Source organism: Athalia rosae, chromosome 3, assembly GCF_917208135.1.
Source record: "Athalia rosae chromosome 3, iyAthRosa1.1, whole genome shotgun sequence".
NCBI lineage: Eukaryota > Metazoa > Arthropoda > Insecta > Hymenoptera > Athaliidae > Athalia > Athalia rosae.
This window is the reverse complement of record NC_064028.1, coordinates 16,272,222-16,288,110: the sequence shown is the minus strand read 5'-3', so window position 1 is coordinate 16,288,110 and position 15,889 is coordinate 16,272,222. Positions and strand designations below refer to the sequence as shown.

The window sequence follows — 15,889 nt, the reverse complement described above, 5'->3', positions numbered from 1 at the left end:
GCTCGCAGTCGAGAAAAATCAAGAGGGAAACCGATAATTCTGAACACCCGATTTATTCTGAATTTCAGATGAAAACGAGTGCAAATATCGTCCGTGCGATATATTTGCTCATTGTACGAATACTCTTGGTAGTTTTCAATGCTCCTGTTTCCCTGGATACCAAGGTGACGGATTTTCGTGTCACGGTACGTAACGACGTTCGCCAACTTTTCACGAAAAATTTATTCGACGAATTTTTGTAACGGTATTCGACCAAGTGCGCCAATTTTCGACGTGCGACACTAATTAATTAATTATTCATCCCGTGAGTCGCCGTTACATTCCGTTTTTTTTTCTCGTTATGCAGACATCGACGAATGCCAGGATCCGGTCATCGCGGCGAGGTGTGTCGAAAACGCGGAGTGTTGCAATTTACCGGCAAACTTTTTATGTAAATGCAAACCAGGATACACCGGCGACGGTGAAGTACATTGCGAAGATTTGGACGAATGCGCGATTCCCGGTGCTTGCGCCGAAGACGCTATTTGCCAAAATATTCCTGGAAATTATAGTTGTTCCTGTAAAGAAGGTTACGCCGGTGATCCCTACGATTCTGTGAGTGTTCACCCATATCGGAAAATGAGGAACAATCGACGATTCGACAAGGAATAATTTTCATTTATTTTTCCCTACAGTGCATCGATGTAAACGAATGTGAAAATGGAAGAGCGTGCGGCCGAGGTGCGTCGTGTATAAATTTACCCGGTAGTTACAGATGCGAATGTGCTGTAGGTTTCGAAGGTAATCCCGAGGACGGTTGTATCGATGTTGACGAATGCGCCAGATCGAATCCATGCGGTAGATCCGCACTGTGTACAAATATGGACGGAAGTTTTCGTTGCTCTTGTCCACAAGGGATGGAAGGAGATCCGTTGACTGGCTGTCACGGTAAGTGCACAATTTTTCGAAACGAAACGTCGAAGGATTTGTTGTTGTTGTTTGTTTTTTTTTTTAACGATTAACTGCAAAGTATGAAATGTTTGGTTCATCCACCGTCACTAATTGCTGATTTAGATATTATTAAAAACAAAAGATAACAGTTGCTGTATTCGAACAATAGTTATTAACGAATTAGAGAAAAAAAAAGAGTATTAATTAATGTAATTCGCCTCTACAATATTAATTCGCAAATAAAATGACTAACTGCTGTGTGTAACAGATGTAAACGAATGCGATGAAATCGGGATGTGCGGAGAAAACTCCGTGTGCGTAAACACCGAGGGTAGTTACAAGTGCCAATGTGTCGCTGGATACCAGGAAGATTCGGTCAACGGATGTATCGACACCAACGAATGCGCCCAAATTAATGCTTGCGCTACTAATGCCAAGTGTATCAATGTACCCGGATCGTTCAAGTGCATTTGCCCTCAAGGGTTTATCGGTCAAGGTCTCACGTTGTGTGAAAGTCAGTTTCAATTGATGTTGTTGTTGTTGTTTTTTTTTTTTCTTTTTTTTTCATTAATCATTGACGAGTTGAATTTTTTGCACTTATTTACTAATAAACGGTATCGTATTATTAACTATTAACAGATGTTAACGAATGTGAGAACAATCCGTGCGGAGAAAATACCGAATGTACTGACACGGTCGGGAGCTTTGCCTGCAGTTGCAAACCAGATTACACGGGCGATCCTTTTAAGGGATGCACTGGTTAGCAGAAAATTAACAAACAATTTATTTAGTAACGATATTTCCAGTTAATTTCAACATTTGCGCAACGCACACTCGATTAACCTGGATACATTTATCATTTGTACAGATATCGACGAATGCACAGCTTACGAAAAACCGTGCGGTACAAACGCAATTTGCAAAAATTCTGATCCAGGATACAACTGCATATGTCCACAAGGTTACAGCGGTAATCCTAGTCCAGCTATTGCTTGCGAACAAGTACGTCAAAAAGTGTCTAACTTTTTCATTTTATTTTGCCAAAATACTGTCCTTCTAACAATAAGTATAAAAAATCTCATCAACACCGATCTGATTCGCAGACCGATGTCACGACTCTTTGCAAATCAAATTTCGACTGCGTAAACAATGCCGAATGTATCGAGGATCAATGCCATTGCAAGGACGGATTTAAGGCAGTCGGTGCTCAATGCGAAGACGTAGACGAATGTCTAGCGTATCCTTGCGGAACCGCTTCGGTTTGTACGAACGTAAAAGGCAGCTATCACTGCGATTGCGAAACTGGATTCGTCGGCAATCCACCGCACATTCCCTGCAAAGGTGGGTGAAAAAATTTTGCATAGAATTTCCGCTCTTTCGTTAGCCGAGACAAATGAGTTTCGGACGTGATCTCTTTCTTCTCATTTCAACAGCACCTTGCGACGAGGTCACTTGCGGAGATCATGCGTTTTGTAAACCAGACGGCCACGAAGCTTATTGCATTTGCGAAGACGGTTGGACCTTCAATCCAAACGATATAGCTGCCGGATGCGTCGGTGAGCGATGAATCAACTCAAATTAGTTAACACAACCGAATTACGAATTGGACGTAGTTGACATTTCGTTCGTTTTTTCAATCTAGACATAAATGAATGCGATACCCTGAATGGTCCCTCGGGACGTTGCGGAAAGAATGCAATTTGCACGAACACTCCTGGAGGATTCAATTGTCAATGTGAACCAGGATATTCCGGAAATGCATTTAAACAGTGTATAGGTAAAGTTGGAATCCCATAAATATTTCATCGTTCCTTTTTCAACGAAAACAGAGCGAGGGAAATATCGATAAATAATTATTCCTCACAGATGTGGACGAATGTTTACGTCCCGGTGCTTGCGGCCACGGTGCTACCTGTACAAATACCGATGGTGCATACAACTGTTCGTGTCCAGAAGAAACGATACCGGACCCGGATCCTTACATCAAATGTGTCGGAGTTGTTACATGTAATACGGATGGCGATTGTCCAGGCAATGCGATTTGCGATCCCCAAAAACGATGCTTGTGTCCTGAACCGAATCTTGGAAACGACTGTAGACGTGAGTACCGGCACACTTGACCGCTAAATTACCAAACCGATACAAAACACTTGGTCAGTCTAACATGAAATAAATCCTTCAACAGACCCATGCGAAGATTTGTTCTGCGGGCCGAACGCCCAGTGTATGTTGCTCAACGACGCTGCGACATGCATATGCGGGAGTGGTTACACAGGAAAACCAGGTGTAAAGGGAGGTTGCAGCGACATTAATGAATGTGCAGTGAATCCATGCCCTCCCGGTGCTATTTGTAACAACGAGCCAGGCTCGTTTTCGTGCCAATGTCCCAGCGGTACGACTGGAGATCCTTACAGCGGTGGATGTCAGGAGTCGGAATTGCCTCATGTCTGCGGACCGAACACTCCATGTCCATCGGGCGAGCAATGCATCAAGGATGAATTCATCGGTAGCAGCGTGTGCATTTGTCAGCGCGGTTACACTCGCGATACGGACAGTGGAAAATGCAGAGATATCAACGAGTGTATGGAACCCAGAGATAAAAGTGCGTGCGGAGTTAACGCTATTTGTAAAAATTTGCCCGGAAGTTACGAATGTCAATGTCCCCCTGGATTCAACGGGAATCCATTCTCTCTTTGCGAAGGTAAGAGGTTTTTTTTTTGGTCACGAATCTCTCGTTGGTGACAGTGCAATAGTACATTAAGTAAATACGAGAATCATGTTACAGAATGCAACAGTATCGAATGCCAATGTCAACCACCTTACAAGATCGTCAATGGCAAGTGCATGTTGGCCGGATGTTCGAAGGGTGAGAGCTGTCCTAGTGGCGCGGAATGTATAACAATCTCGGGCGGTGTTAGCTACTGCGCTTGTCCGAAGGGCTACAGAACAAGACCAGACGGATCTTGCGAAGGTCAGTGTCCTTCGTTAGGAGAATATTATTGTCGATCGCAACCGAATTAATCATTCGTCTCGAACATTGAAACAGATATAAACGAGTGCACCGAAGGACAACAAATGTGCGGCTACGGTGCCGAATGCATCAATCTGCCAGGTTCATATCAATGCGTTTGCCCCTATGATTACGGCGGCGATCCTTACAATGGATTATGTTCCCCGGCCCAGCGAAGATGCACGAATGATAACGAGTGCAAGGCTAATGAGAAATGTGTACAACCGGGAGAATGCGTTTGTCCACCTCCTTTCTACACTGATATCCAGGACGGAAACCTCTGCAAAAGTAAGTTTCAATGCGCTAGTTTACTCAACATTAGTTCTGTCTCCGCTACGAATCGGAAGTTATTTTATCATATCGCCACTTCATAGATCCATGCAAACGTTTCCCATGTGGAATTAACGCGAAATGCACACCGAGTGACCCGCCAAAGTGCATGTGCGAGGCCGGATACGAAGGCGATCCTCAGCACGGTTGTGCAGATATAAACGAATGCGCTGAAAACCCGTGTGGACAAGGCGCTTATTGTCTCAATACCAACGGAGCTTATATTTGCGAATGCCCAAAGGGTACCGCCGGTGATCCATACGGAGCCGGTTGTTCAGGTGTCGCCATATCCAAACAACAGTGCTCTTCCAACGACGATTGTGAAAATTATTACGCCTGCGTTCATGGCAGCTGCGTTAATCCCTGCGATACTTTACCCTGTGGTCCGAACGCGTATTGCGAACCGGACAAACATGCCGCGTGGTGTCGATGTGTTGTAGGATTTACCGAAGGGAAAAATAACGAATGTGTTTCTCGTAAGTATTCCGTCGGCGTAATCCTTACACCATTTCTCAACTTCGTAAGACTACTGAAGAACATCGTCGAATGACTAAATTCGGATTTCAGAATGCGACGGATTTGTTTGCGGATCTGGAGCACAGTGCATCGTCAGTTACGACGGTCCCACTTGTAAATGTATCGAAGGGTTCATCGGAAATCCTTTCCCAGGTGGACAATGTACCCCCGATGTATGCTCCCCAGAAATTTCTTGTGCAGAACCGAGTATCTGTATAAGCGGACGATGCAAACGTCGTTGCGAAGGTATCGTCTGCGGTGTCGGTGCAAGTTGCGATCCATCCTCAAATAAATGTGTCTGTAATCCATACTTCGTGGGAAATCCAGATCTCCTGTGCATGCCACGTAAGTTTTTCATATACCCACCCGCGATGCTGAGTGGTAAAAGTGTGACAAGGACATTCCGATTCGAGGAATACATGACTATTCTTATTTTCTCACAGCCGTTCAACCGCCAACCTGTGATCCAACTTGTGGCGATAACGCCCATTGCGAATATGGCTCGACAGCCTCCAGTTGCGTATGTAATCCAGGAACAAGTGGAAATCCCTACCACGGCTGTGGCGTCCAAGAAAAATCTGATTGTTCCACCGAATCTTGCGGTAAGGATGCTCATTGCAGCGCTGGACCGAACGCAGTCGAATGTTTGTGTCCTCCCGGATACGCGGGCAACCCTTATATCCAATGTCACGGTAAGGATGATTAAAACATCAGTAAAAAAAAGTATCCATTTGCTCAAAAAAATTGTGATTCTTAGCGTCACTGATACGATTTTTATCGCGGCGTGTTTTCAGATATAAATGAATGCAATGGAAATGCTTGCGGAAGCGACGCGGTCTGCATAAACACAATCGGAAGTTACGACTGCAGATGCAGAGAAGGATTTGTCGGAAATCCGTTCGTCGGTTGTCAGAAGATGCAAGTTGGCCCCTGTGAAGATCCGTCAGTTTGTTCGTGCAGTGATAAAGTGCCGTGCCCATCGGGCTTTTCGTGTATCCAAAGTAAATGCATCGACAGATGTAGCGACATAAAGTGCGGTCCAAGATCCGTCTGCGAAGAAGGTACCTGCATATGTCCACCTGGCTATAGCGGCAACGCGAACGATCTGAATAACGGATGTTACTTACAAGGTCACTGTTCCAATGACCTCGACTGCGAAGCGCAACAAATATGTTTCCAAGTTGGCAAAGGATCAAGAAAATGTGTCGATGCCTGTAGTAAACTGCAGTGCGGTCCTAACGCGTTGTGCGTTGCTCAAAACCACTTGTCATCTTGTATTTGCATCGACGGATACACCGGAAATCCGAGCAATCTCGCCGACGGATGTCAACCCCATAGAACAGTTCCTACAGCGACGTGTTCCGACGACACGGAATGCGTCGAAGGATATTTCTGCACGCAGACCGAGCACGGGATTCGAGAATGCGTGGACCCATGTGCTAGGGTGGTTTGCGGTTCTCACGAAAGATGCCAACCGGATTCATTGAAACATGCGACATGTGTTTGTCAAGACGGATATGAGTGGAACCCGGTATTATCATCTTGCGAGAAACCGTCCGTACCCGATTGTATAAGCGACAACGATTGCGAATCGACTGCTGCCTGTCGTCCGGATGCCTTGGGAGTTTTGAAGTGCACTTTTGTCTGCAAGGCATTCACCTGCCCTATCAATTCACAGTGTATCGCAAACGCCCATCAGGGTCATTGCGAGTGTCTACCCGGCTATACCGGAAATCCCAACGATCGCAGCGGTTGTCAAACTTCTCGAAGGGACAGATGTAACACTGATACGCAGTGTGCCGAGGACCAGACATGCAGGTCTTCCAACGACGGTACATTGTCCTGCCAACCGGTCTGTAACTTTGTTTCCTGCGGTCCGAACGCATTGTGTATCGTAAACAATCACGTCGCACGTTGCGAATGTCCTCCGGGACTTTATGCCGGGGATGCGAATGACATGACAAAGGGATGCCAGACGGTTCCCTGTGTATACAATATCGATTGTCCACCGACTCAGCTATGTAACCGACTGACGCATACTTGTTACGACGCTTGTGATGAAAATTCCTGCGGATTGAATGCCGTTTGCATAGCAGACGATCACAGGGCTATTTGCCAGTGCCCACCGGGCTTCAAAGCGAACCCTGTACCGGACATAGAATGTGTCGGTAGCGAGATTTGCACGGCAAATCATTGCCACCCAACTGCCATATGTGTTGCCGGAATTTCGGACTCACCGATATGTCAATGCCCACCGAATCACGTCGGAGATCCTTACACGACTGGATGTCAGCCGGAAGGATTTTGCGCTACGGACAAGGATTGCCCGGCGCAATCGATATGCCGAAATCGCATATGCGTTAATCCATGTGACAATGTTTGCGGTGCAAATGCTATTTGCGAAATTATCAATGGGGAATTGTCGTGCAGGTGCGCTCATAAATTTGTGCCCTCCAGCAGAGGTCATCAGGATGGATGTGTCAGAGCTGCGGGAGCCTGCCTCTCCCATGCGGATTGCGATGGCGATTTTTGTCTGGATGGCCGGTGCAAAGGTATCGTTGTTATTAATACTGGTAAAACGAAAATTATTGGAGAAAATTTGCGCGAGACTTATCGAACGTTTGGTTACTTTTACTTTTAGCTGCTTGTCGCTCAGTTTCCGATTGTTCGGACGGTGAGAAGTGTATAAACAATCTGTGCGCTGTGCCTTGCGTATCTCATTCGCAGTGTCAATCGGATCAGGCTTGTGTGAGTGGGACTTGTACTCTCGGTTGTCGTAGCAATAAAAATTGTCCTTCGTCCGAATCGTGCATCAACAACAAATGTCAAGGTGAGAATAGATTCCTAATAATTATTACGAACGGATTTCAGGTTTATGTTTTTTTCTTTCCGGTGCTACGGATTTACATTTAATTTCAGATCCTTGCACGAAGGAAAACGTGTGTGGCGCGAACGCGAAATGTACGTGCATCGATCATTCCACGACCTGTAGATGCCCAGCCGGATTCCAAGGTAATCCAACTCCGGAACAAGGTTGTGTACGTGTTCCAACTACGTGCGAAACACCCAGAGATTGCCCGTCACAACATACGTGCATTACGGGATTCTGTCAATGTCAATGCAATGCACAAAGCGATTGCGCGCACGGAGAACGTTGTAAGAATGGATTATGCGTGAAGATATGCTATGGGGATAGCAACTGTTTACCCGGAGAGCAATGTATCAGCGGTAATTGTGTAATCGGATGTACTTCCGATGCTGGATGTAAAACCAACGAAATATGCGTAAACAACAAATGCAGGTGAGGGCTAGTTGCAGAGTTTCTATTTTTATTTCGGAAAAAAGGGTTTCTCAGGAATGATTTTTCACACTAATTGACTTGGTCTCAGATGTGGACATGGATTTATCGCCGGTCCTGAAAAATGCTTGGACATAAACGAGTGCGAAGAACAGCCTTGTCATCAAAGTGCCGAATGTATCAATCTTCATGGTTCATACCGCTGTATTTGTCCACAAGGGACAGCGGGTGATCCGGTGGGAACTGGATGTCTGATACCTCATCAATGCGAACTGCATTCCGAATGTTCCGATTCCCAGGCCTGTCTTCAAAATAACTGTACAGATCCATGCGCGTTCGTAGATTGTGGATTCAACGCTATTTGTTCAGTAATCGATCACACGGCCGCGTGTCAATGCCAACCCGGTTACATCGGGGACGCATCTGGATGTTTCAAAGTCGAATGCCTTTCTAACAATGACTGCGCCGGGGACAAGTACTGTAATCAAGAAGCTAATAAATGCGCAAGTGAGTCATTCGGAATACAATATCATTAATTATTTATGTAACACGATCTTTTCTTTTCAACACTTGCAACTTGAGAAACAAGACCTTGGAAATTAACGCGATATTTTCATCTTCAACAACAGGTCCTTGTAATCAGATGAACTGCGGCTATGGAAATTGTGCCGTCGTTGATCACATTGCCACGTGCAATTGTTATGCAGGTTTTGCTTTGATCGGTGATACATGCGTTGATATAGACGAATGTTCAGAAAATCCTTGCCATTCAACGGCTACGTAAGTTACATCATAATTCAAGAGTCAATTCTTTTTCGTACTTATTAATTAGCGAGTAAATTCCTTCACGATTAAATCCACATAGGTGTCACAACACCGACGGTTCTTTCGCGTGCGTATGTCCGCACGGTTTGGTTGGAGATCCAATCAAGGTGGGATGTAGATTGCCCGGCGATTGTTACACCGATTCCGATTGCCCTACCTCAGCAGCTTGTATAGAAAATAGCTGCCGCAATCCGTGTGACAATCCGACGATCTGTGGACGAAACGCCGAGTGCAGTTCCGTAGCTCACGCGGCAGTTTGCCGATGCCCTGGCCAAACTACCGGAGACCCTAAGGTGATATATAACGAATACCACCAGAGCGAACAATAAGAACATCAGTGGTTCATGATACAATTTATATTTCAGATCAATTGTGTTCATTTGGAATGTAATTACCACAGCGATTGTGGTCCATCGAAAGCATGTTTTGACAACAAATGCATCGATCCATGTTCGGTGCCGAACGTATGTGGTCAAAGGGCTGATTGTTCTCCGTTGAATCACAGTGCAGTTTGCACATGTCAGCCGGGATGTACCGGAGATCCAAACCTTGGTTGCGTACCGGTACAGTACTGTAAATCAGACTCACAGTGTCCGACTAGCTCCGCTTGTAACGGAGGAGTATGCACGTGTAAGTGATCTCCGAAAAATATTGCACATCAGTATGTTAATCTCAATTTACTGTTTTCTTTATTATCGTTCATCTGTCGTTACAGCCGTTTGTACAAGCACAAGAGATTGCATTGGAGATCAACTGTGTATCAATGGGGTCTGCCAACCAACCTGCAGAGCTAATTCAAGTTGCCCAGAGTATCAGTTTTGTCAGAATAATATCTGCGTCCAAGAACTGCGTTGTGTTTCGGACGACGATTGCGGTCACAGTGAAAAATGTATCAGAAACGCGATTGGACAGGTAGGTGAATCGTAGCCCGGTAGACATTTCAGTAAATCTACAGGCGTATACTGTCTCAATTTATAGGAATGTTTATTCTTTCCTAAATCATTTTCGTGCGATTCGTTCTAGGCGGAATGTAAGGAGGCATGCGAGCTTATTTTGTGTGGTCGCAACGCAGTGTGCCAAGGTGCGAACCACGACGCTTCCTGTTCTTGCGAACGTGGTTTTTACGGCGATGCCAATGACGACAAAATTGGCTGCCAGCCCATGGAATGCGAATCCCATCAGGACTGTTCAGATGAAAAAATCTGCGAATCGTACAAATGCAGAATCGCTTGCATCGCGCACAATCCATGTGGCGCGAATGCGATTTGTTCTACGAAAAAGCATTCACAAGTAAGATCTGACGCAAATATCTGTGTTCTGCCACTTTGTCGCAACGATTTCATGTGTTAAAATCATTTTTCTTATAGGTGTGCACCTGCCAACCTGGATACACTGGAGTTCCAACTCAGGGTTGTGAACTCATCGATTTTTGTGCTACGACTCCCTGCGGTCCAGGTGCCTCTTGCGAAAATTCGCGTGGATCATTCAAATGTTTGTGTCACCCAGGAACAGTTGGAGATCCGTACAACAGCGGTTGCCACGAACCTGGTTACTGCCAGGAAGATGAAGATTGTCCATTAACTGCAAAATGTATCACCTTAAAAGGAAAACCCAAATGCGTTGGTAAGAAACGGCATTGTTTCAATAAAAATATTCCACTATGTTATCCTCCGACATCGACTAAAATTGAACCAAAATACTTGACACGTGTAAATGATGATTTACAGATGTTTGCGCACAATTACAATGTGGACCGAATGCGGAATGTGTTGCATCCGATCATGCTGGCGCTTGTCAGTGTCGCTCTGATTACGAAGGAGACCCTAGCAGCCTGAGCATCGGCTGCCGACCGAAACCGACACCTTGTTCGTCATCGGCAGATTGCCTGGTCAACACATATTGTTACGAAAGCATTTGCCGACGTATGTTTTCCCAAACAAACAAACCTTTTTATGACTGAGGATCGAAATATTTTTCTCTTCAGATGAACAATTATCTACTAAGACATTTCTGCCTTTACAGCTTCGTGTCAATCGGACGAAGAGTGCAATTTATCGGACGTTTGTCTGAACGGACAGTGCCTGGATCCATGCGATATAAGAGCAGCGTGTGGAATAAATGCGGATTGCCAAGTACGAGGTCACATAAAGCAGTGCAGTTGTCCGCCAGGTTTCACTGGTAATTCTGAGGTGGAATGTGTGAGAGGTACATATATATTCAATTATCTTTGCGTCGATTATGAGTCGTAATTGACTAGAAATATTTTTTACACTTTGTCACATCGTAAATTTTCAGTGCCAGTATCTTGCAAGAACGACAACGATTGCAGCGAAGGGAATACTTGTCGCGAAAACATGTGCTTACCGATTTGTGGAGCTGACACAGAATGTGCCTTTAACGAAAAATGCATTGGCAAAAACTGCCTCCTAACTTGTAGATTGGACAACGATTGTTTCCTTGGGCATATTTGCCTGAGCAATATGTGCACCTTTGGCTGTCGCGGAGACGAAGATTGTAACGCAGATCAGGCCTGTTTCAACAACAAATGCACAAACCCCTGCGAAGCCACACCTTGCGGTCCGAATGCCAAATGTACAGTTACCAATCAACGAGCTACTTGTTCCTGTGGACAGGGATTCATTGCTAATCCAACTGCTAAAGTAGCGTGTATTCGTACACCTGGACCAGGATGTCAAGCGAACCGAGATTGCGCACCGGGCACATCTTGCGTTTCGAATTTGTGCACACCTGTTTGTTCATCGAACGCGAATTGCTTGAGTAACGAGAGATGCGATAGCTCCGGAGTATGCAAATCGCTTTGCAGACGCGACGAGGATTGTCGTAGTGGTGAAATTTGCGAAGGACTTGTGTGCGCTATCGGTTGTAGATCCGACAGCGAGTGTCCGGACAGTCACGCTTGCGTCAACAATAAATGTACAGGTGAGATATCGATTTATTTGATTTCTTTTTTATTTTCCATTCAAGTATTATACCGGAACCTACGCATGACATTTTTACGAATATTCCAATATATTACAGACATTTGTGCTTCTCCGAATACATGTGGCACAAATGCCAGATGTTCTGCCGTCAATCATCAGAAACAATGTGTATGTCCAACTCCTTTGGTAGGAGATCCACTCGTTGGATGTAGACAAACGTTCGTCCCTTGCGATTCGAATGCAAACTGCTTACCAGGTCAATCATGTTACGGACGATTGTGTTACACCACATGTAGAAGGTAGGTGTTTCACTTGCTGACAAATGTCAAGAGACAATAAATACGTAGGTTCATTACGATGATTTTTTTTTCGGTTCAGCGATTCCAATTGTCTTAATGATGAACGTTGCGATGGCGGACTGTGCAAGGCAATATGTAACAGCGATGACAAGTGCATATCGCAACAAATTTGCAAAAATCGGCTCTGTGACATCGGCTGTCGTAGCGATAGCACATGTCCAAGTGACGAGTCTTGTCTGAATAATCAATGTAAAAGTAAGTTCTAGCGATCAGTTGAAAAATTCTAGTGATCAAGCAGTACTTGGAGTTTCTATTTAATCCAAATGAAAATTCCAGACCCGTGCGAAGGAGGCAATGCTTGCGGAGAATGTGCCGGTTGTCGTGTGGTGAATCACGCTGCCCAATGTAGTTGTCCGGTTAATTATTTCGGCAACGCGTTGGTCAGTTGTACCAAATCTTTGATCCCATGCGACGGTTCTTGTGAATGTGACGAGATCGGTTTTTGCACAACAAGTTGTGCGACTCAAGAACAATGTTCTTGTGGAGAAATTTGCAGCGCCGGAAGGTGCAGAGCTAAATGTGACGTCAATAACGCTTGTCTGAAGGTACATCATAAATCTATTTTTATACAATTCAAATATCTCAGATTCAAAAACAAAACTCGAAATTACAACCGAATCGTCTGATTATCCTAGGGTTACACTTGTGAAAGAGGCTTATGTCTAGTGGGTTGTCGAACTCATTCTGACTGTCCATCGTCACTTTCTTGCTCGAACAATCAATGTATAGACCCATGCAACAGTGGAGAATCGCCGTGCGGAATAAACGCTCTTTGTCGTGTATCAAATCATCGAGCGGTTTGCCTATGCCCAGAGGGTTTCCAGGGTGAACCAAGCCGCGAATGTTACCAAGCAGAATGTCATCTCGACGAAGATTGTGAGCCAAATAAACGATGTAGCGACGGTGGTGTTTGCACTAATCCGTGTCTACAACATGGAGTTTGCGGATTTAATGCACAATGCCGCGTCGTCAATAGACAAGAGCAATGCTCTTGTCCACCCGGGCATTTCGGGAATCCGAAGGTCAACTGTAAAAAAGGTCAGTTCGAGTCTTATTGCGAAGTAATCCGATCCATGAAATCGTGGGACAATTATAAAGGTGTTTGCTTCATTCATCCTTCTGCAGGCGGAGACGATTGCCTTCGTAGTCCGTGTGGATCAAATGCGAAGTGTCGCGATGTTGTTGGAGGTTTCGAATGTGCTTGCGAGGCGGGATGCTCAGGAGATCCATATTCTGGATGCATATGTGAGGGGGCTCTTTGTCGGGATATCCAATGTGGAGTTAACGCGGCGTGTCGTATTTACAATAATCAACCCCAGTGTTATTGTCCTTCAAATTACCCATCCGGAGATCCATCCAGAAAATGTAAGTATCGATACCGTACGTGTATTCAGCGGGAAAATATTCGAAATAATGAAACTTGAAATAATGAATGAAACTTTATTCGTTTCATGAAACAGGCACTCCAGAACGGACTGCGGGAGATTGTCGGACCCTTGGTTGTGGAAAAGGTGCTGAATGTCTACGAGATGGTACGTTATTCGTGTGTAAATGCCCTCCTGGTACGAGCGGCTCTGCTGACACCGAGTGCAAAACAGGTAGGAGACGACCTACTAACTATTTAACAGAGTATACTAGTTTAATTATATGTACAGCACTTGTGATTAGAAACAAAAATAGATTTGTGACTGACGAGAAAGGAACATGGTGTGTAGTATAACCATGTATCGTCCAAGTAGGTTTTTTTTTTTAATATGATAATCCATACATAGAGATGTATTAATCCAGTGAATCGTTAACACTGAGAGACAGATGTGATTGGAGCAGATCGATCGATAGAGTTGTCGATTGATTGATTATTTTTTTTTCGTAAAAAAAAATATCAATGCTCGTAAACGCGTGTACATACATATATGTATATATATACATATTTATTCGTTAGGCATACTGTACATATTCTGATATACATATATATATACAACATGTTCACACATCTCACATTATAACCGCATATGTAGAATGTTTATCTCAGTATCCAATCTGTCTATGATTCTTTTTACGGGAAGAGAATATATATACATATATTTATTATTAATTCGAATATTCGACGAGGTATACATTTATACAATTGACACGACATATATAGATTAGGCTAATACAGATTGGGAACTGCGAAAGGGACATTCTCATATACCCATGCTTGATATTTGCTGATATTCACAGGTCATTTCCTCTTTCTTAAGTCTGTGGGGGCTTATGTGTAAATATTGCTGCTTGTCATTATTATTTATATATTATTTATCTGTACGAGATTTTGTCTATGAAAATTTGATGAAATTTGTAAATTCTTTCCACCTATCACAAAAGCTACCCTATTTTCATCATATAAATACAAAGCATGTGGTTAATGTTATTTGTGAGAAAGTTTCTTTTCACAGTTCTTATAAATGCTTTTTTTCTTTTTTTTCCTGTCCCACCCGCAACCCATCAATGAAATAACGTGAAAAAAAAAACAAAACGAAACAAACAAACAAAACATATAGAGAGAGAATGCACCAGCGACTTAGAGTGTCCAAACGAAAAAGCCTGCATAAATCTACAATGTCTGGACCCATGTGCACTACGTGGTGCCTGCGGGATAAATGCCTTGTGTCGCGTCGTACTGCACAAGCCACGATGTTCGTGCCCACAATGTTACATTGGCATGCCCCATACTGCTTGTCAACCAGATCCCAAGTGTGAAACTGTCGATCCCCGACCCTACCCTCCAAGCATAGGTTGCGCTTCTAACTACGATTGTCCGGAAAGTCTTTCCTGCAATACTCAGACTGGAGAGTGCCGCGACCCATGCTTAAACTCGAAGTATAACTGCGATGTAAATAAGAAGTGTCAGGTGCGAAATCACAGTCCGATGTGTGTCTGTAAATATGGTTTCGTTGTCAACGATATTGGGGAACTAAATTGTGCTCCTGATACACCGACGTGCTTGAGAGATGTCGATTGTCCATCAAATGCTGCTTGCATTAACTTCAAATGTCAAAATCCGTGTAACGTGCGTCAAAAACCGCCATGCCCAACTGACAAAACTTGCAACGTATTGGATCACCGCCCTGTGTGCATATGCACCAGAAACTGCAATCCCTCATTGTCAATCTGCCTGCGAGACAGTGGCTGCTCTGCAGATTTGGCCTGCCGCAACTATCGCTGCGTGGATCCTTGCAGCAACTCCACCTGTCCGGCTGATGCCCCCTGTTACGTGGAGGAGCACAAGCCAATCTGCAAGTTCTGTCCCTCGGGCTTTGTGCCAGATACTAAATATGGATGCATGAAAGGTAAACACCATTTCTCAGTTGCTATCTGAGTAGGTCATATCATATATGCGGAGAGATAATTGAAATGTTCAATGTGCTTTTGCAACTATATACTTTACCCGACACAGTTGCCACGCAACTAGTTATTTTTAAATAATTTTTTTATCGTTTTGTTCTAGTCATTTTTCAGATTTTATATTTTTATACATCACTTATTTGAAACATTGAACGTGTCATTTAACAGTTAGTTAGTCAAAGAAAATATATAGATAATGTCCTTTATCCTTACCTCCTGCACTCTCTGCCAGTCCTATACTACTAGAAGGTACTTTCCGTTACATCTGTCTCAGTAAAGTCCTAATAAATAT

General features: G+C 44.2%; 1 protein-coding gene across 5 annotated transcripts in view; it reads left to right on the top strand.

The window, feature by feature from the left end:
- LOC105683393 overlaps positions 1-15,889 on the top strand; it is a 105,044-nt gene that overhangs the window by 18,213 nt on the left and 70,942 nt on the right. For 3 of the 5 annotated variants that reach the window (XM_048652985.1, XM_048652988.1, XM_048652986.1), the window contains exons 5-40: positions 69-185; positions 347-594; positions 675-927; positions 1,199-1,444; positions 1,570-1,689; positions 1,799-1,932; positions 2,034-2,271; positions 2,364-2,486; positions 2,573-2,707; positions 2,797-3,030; positions 3,116-3,631; positions 3,716-3,901; positions 3,977-4,228; positions 4,315-4,746; positions 4,838-5,131; positions 5,230-5,478; positions 5,581-7,338; positions 7,428-7,616; positions 7,706-8,087; positions 8,176-8,591; positions 8,714-8,864; positions 8,950-9,202; positions 9,275-9,539; positions 9,625-9,821; positions 9,933-10,199; positions 10,277-10,532; positions 10,637-10,831; positions 10,932-11,114; positions 11,205-11,849; positions 11,949-12,150; positions 12,230-12,405; positions 12,487-12,755; positions 12,846-13,248; positions 13,336-13,575; positions 13,671-13,808; positions 14,754-15,542. In XM_048652985.1, the coding sequence (XP_048508942.1) occupies positions 69-185; positions 347-594; positions 675-927; positions 1,199-1,444; positions 1,570-1,689; positions 1,799-1,932; positions 2,034-2,271; positions 2,364-2,486; positions 2,573-2,707; positions 2,797-3,030; positions 3,116-3,631; positions 3,716-3,901; positions 3,977-4,228; positions 4,315-4,746; positions 4,838-5,131; positions 5,230-5,478; positions 5,581-7,338; positions 7,428-7,616; positions 7,706-8,087; positions 8,176-8,591; positions 8,714-8,864; positions 8,950-9,202; positions 9,275-9,539; positions 9,625-9,821; positions 9,933-10,199; positions 10,277-10,532; positions 10,637-10,831; positions 10,932-11,114; positions 11,205-11,849; positions 11,949-12,150; positions 12,230-12,405; positions 12,487-12,755; positions 12,846-13,248; positions 13,336-13,575; positions 13,671-13,808; positions 14,754-15,542 (11,151 nt within the window). The remainder of the gene's footprint in view (positions 1-68; positions 186-346; positions 595-674; positions 928-1,198; positions 1,445-1,569; positions 1,690-1,798; positions 1,933-2,033; positions 2,272-2,363; positions 2,487-2,572; positions 2,708-2,796; positions 3,031-3,115; positions 3,632-3,715; positions 3,902-3,976; positions 4,229-4,314; positions 4,747-4,837; positions 5,132-5,229; positions 5,479-5,580; positions 7,339-7,427; positions 7,617-7,705; positions 8,088-8,175; positions 8,592-8,713; positions 8,865-8,949; positions 9,203-9,274; positions 9,540-9,624; positions 9,822-9,932; positions 10,200-10,276; positions 10,533-10,636; positions 10,832-10,931; positions 11,115-11,204; positions 11,850-11,948; positions 12,151-12,229; positions 12,406-12,486; positions 12,756-12,845; positions 13,249-13,335; positions 13,576-13,670; positions 13,809-14,753; positions 15,543-15,889) is intronic. The other 2 variants (XM_048652989.1, XM_048652987.1) reach the window with 2 other exon arrangements.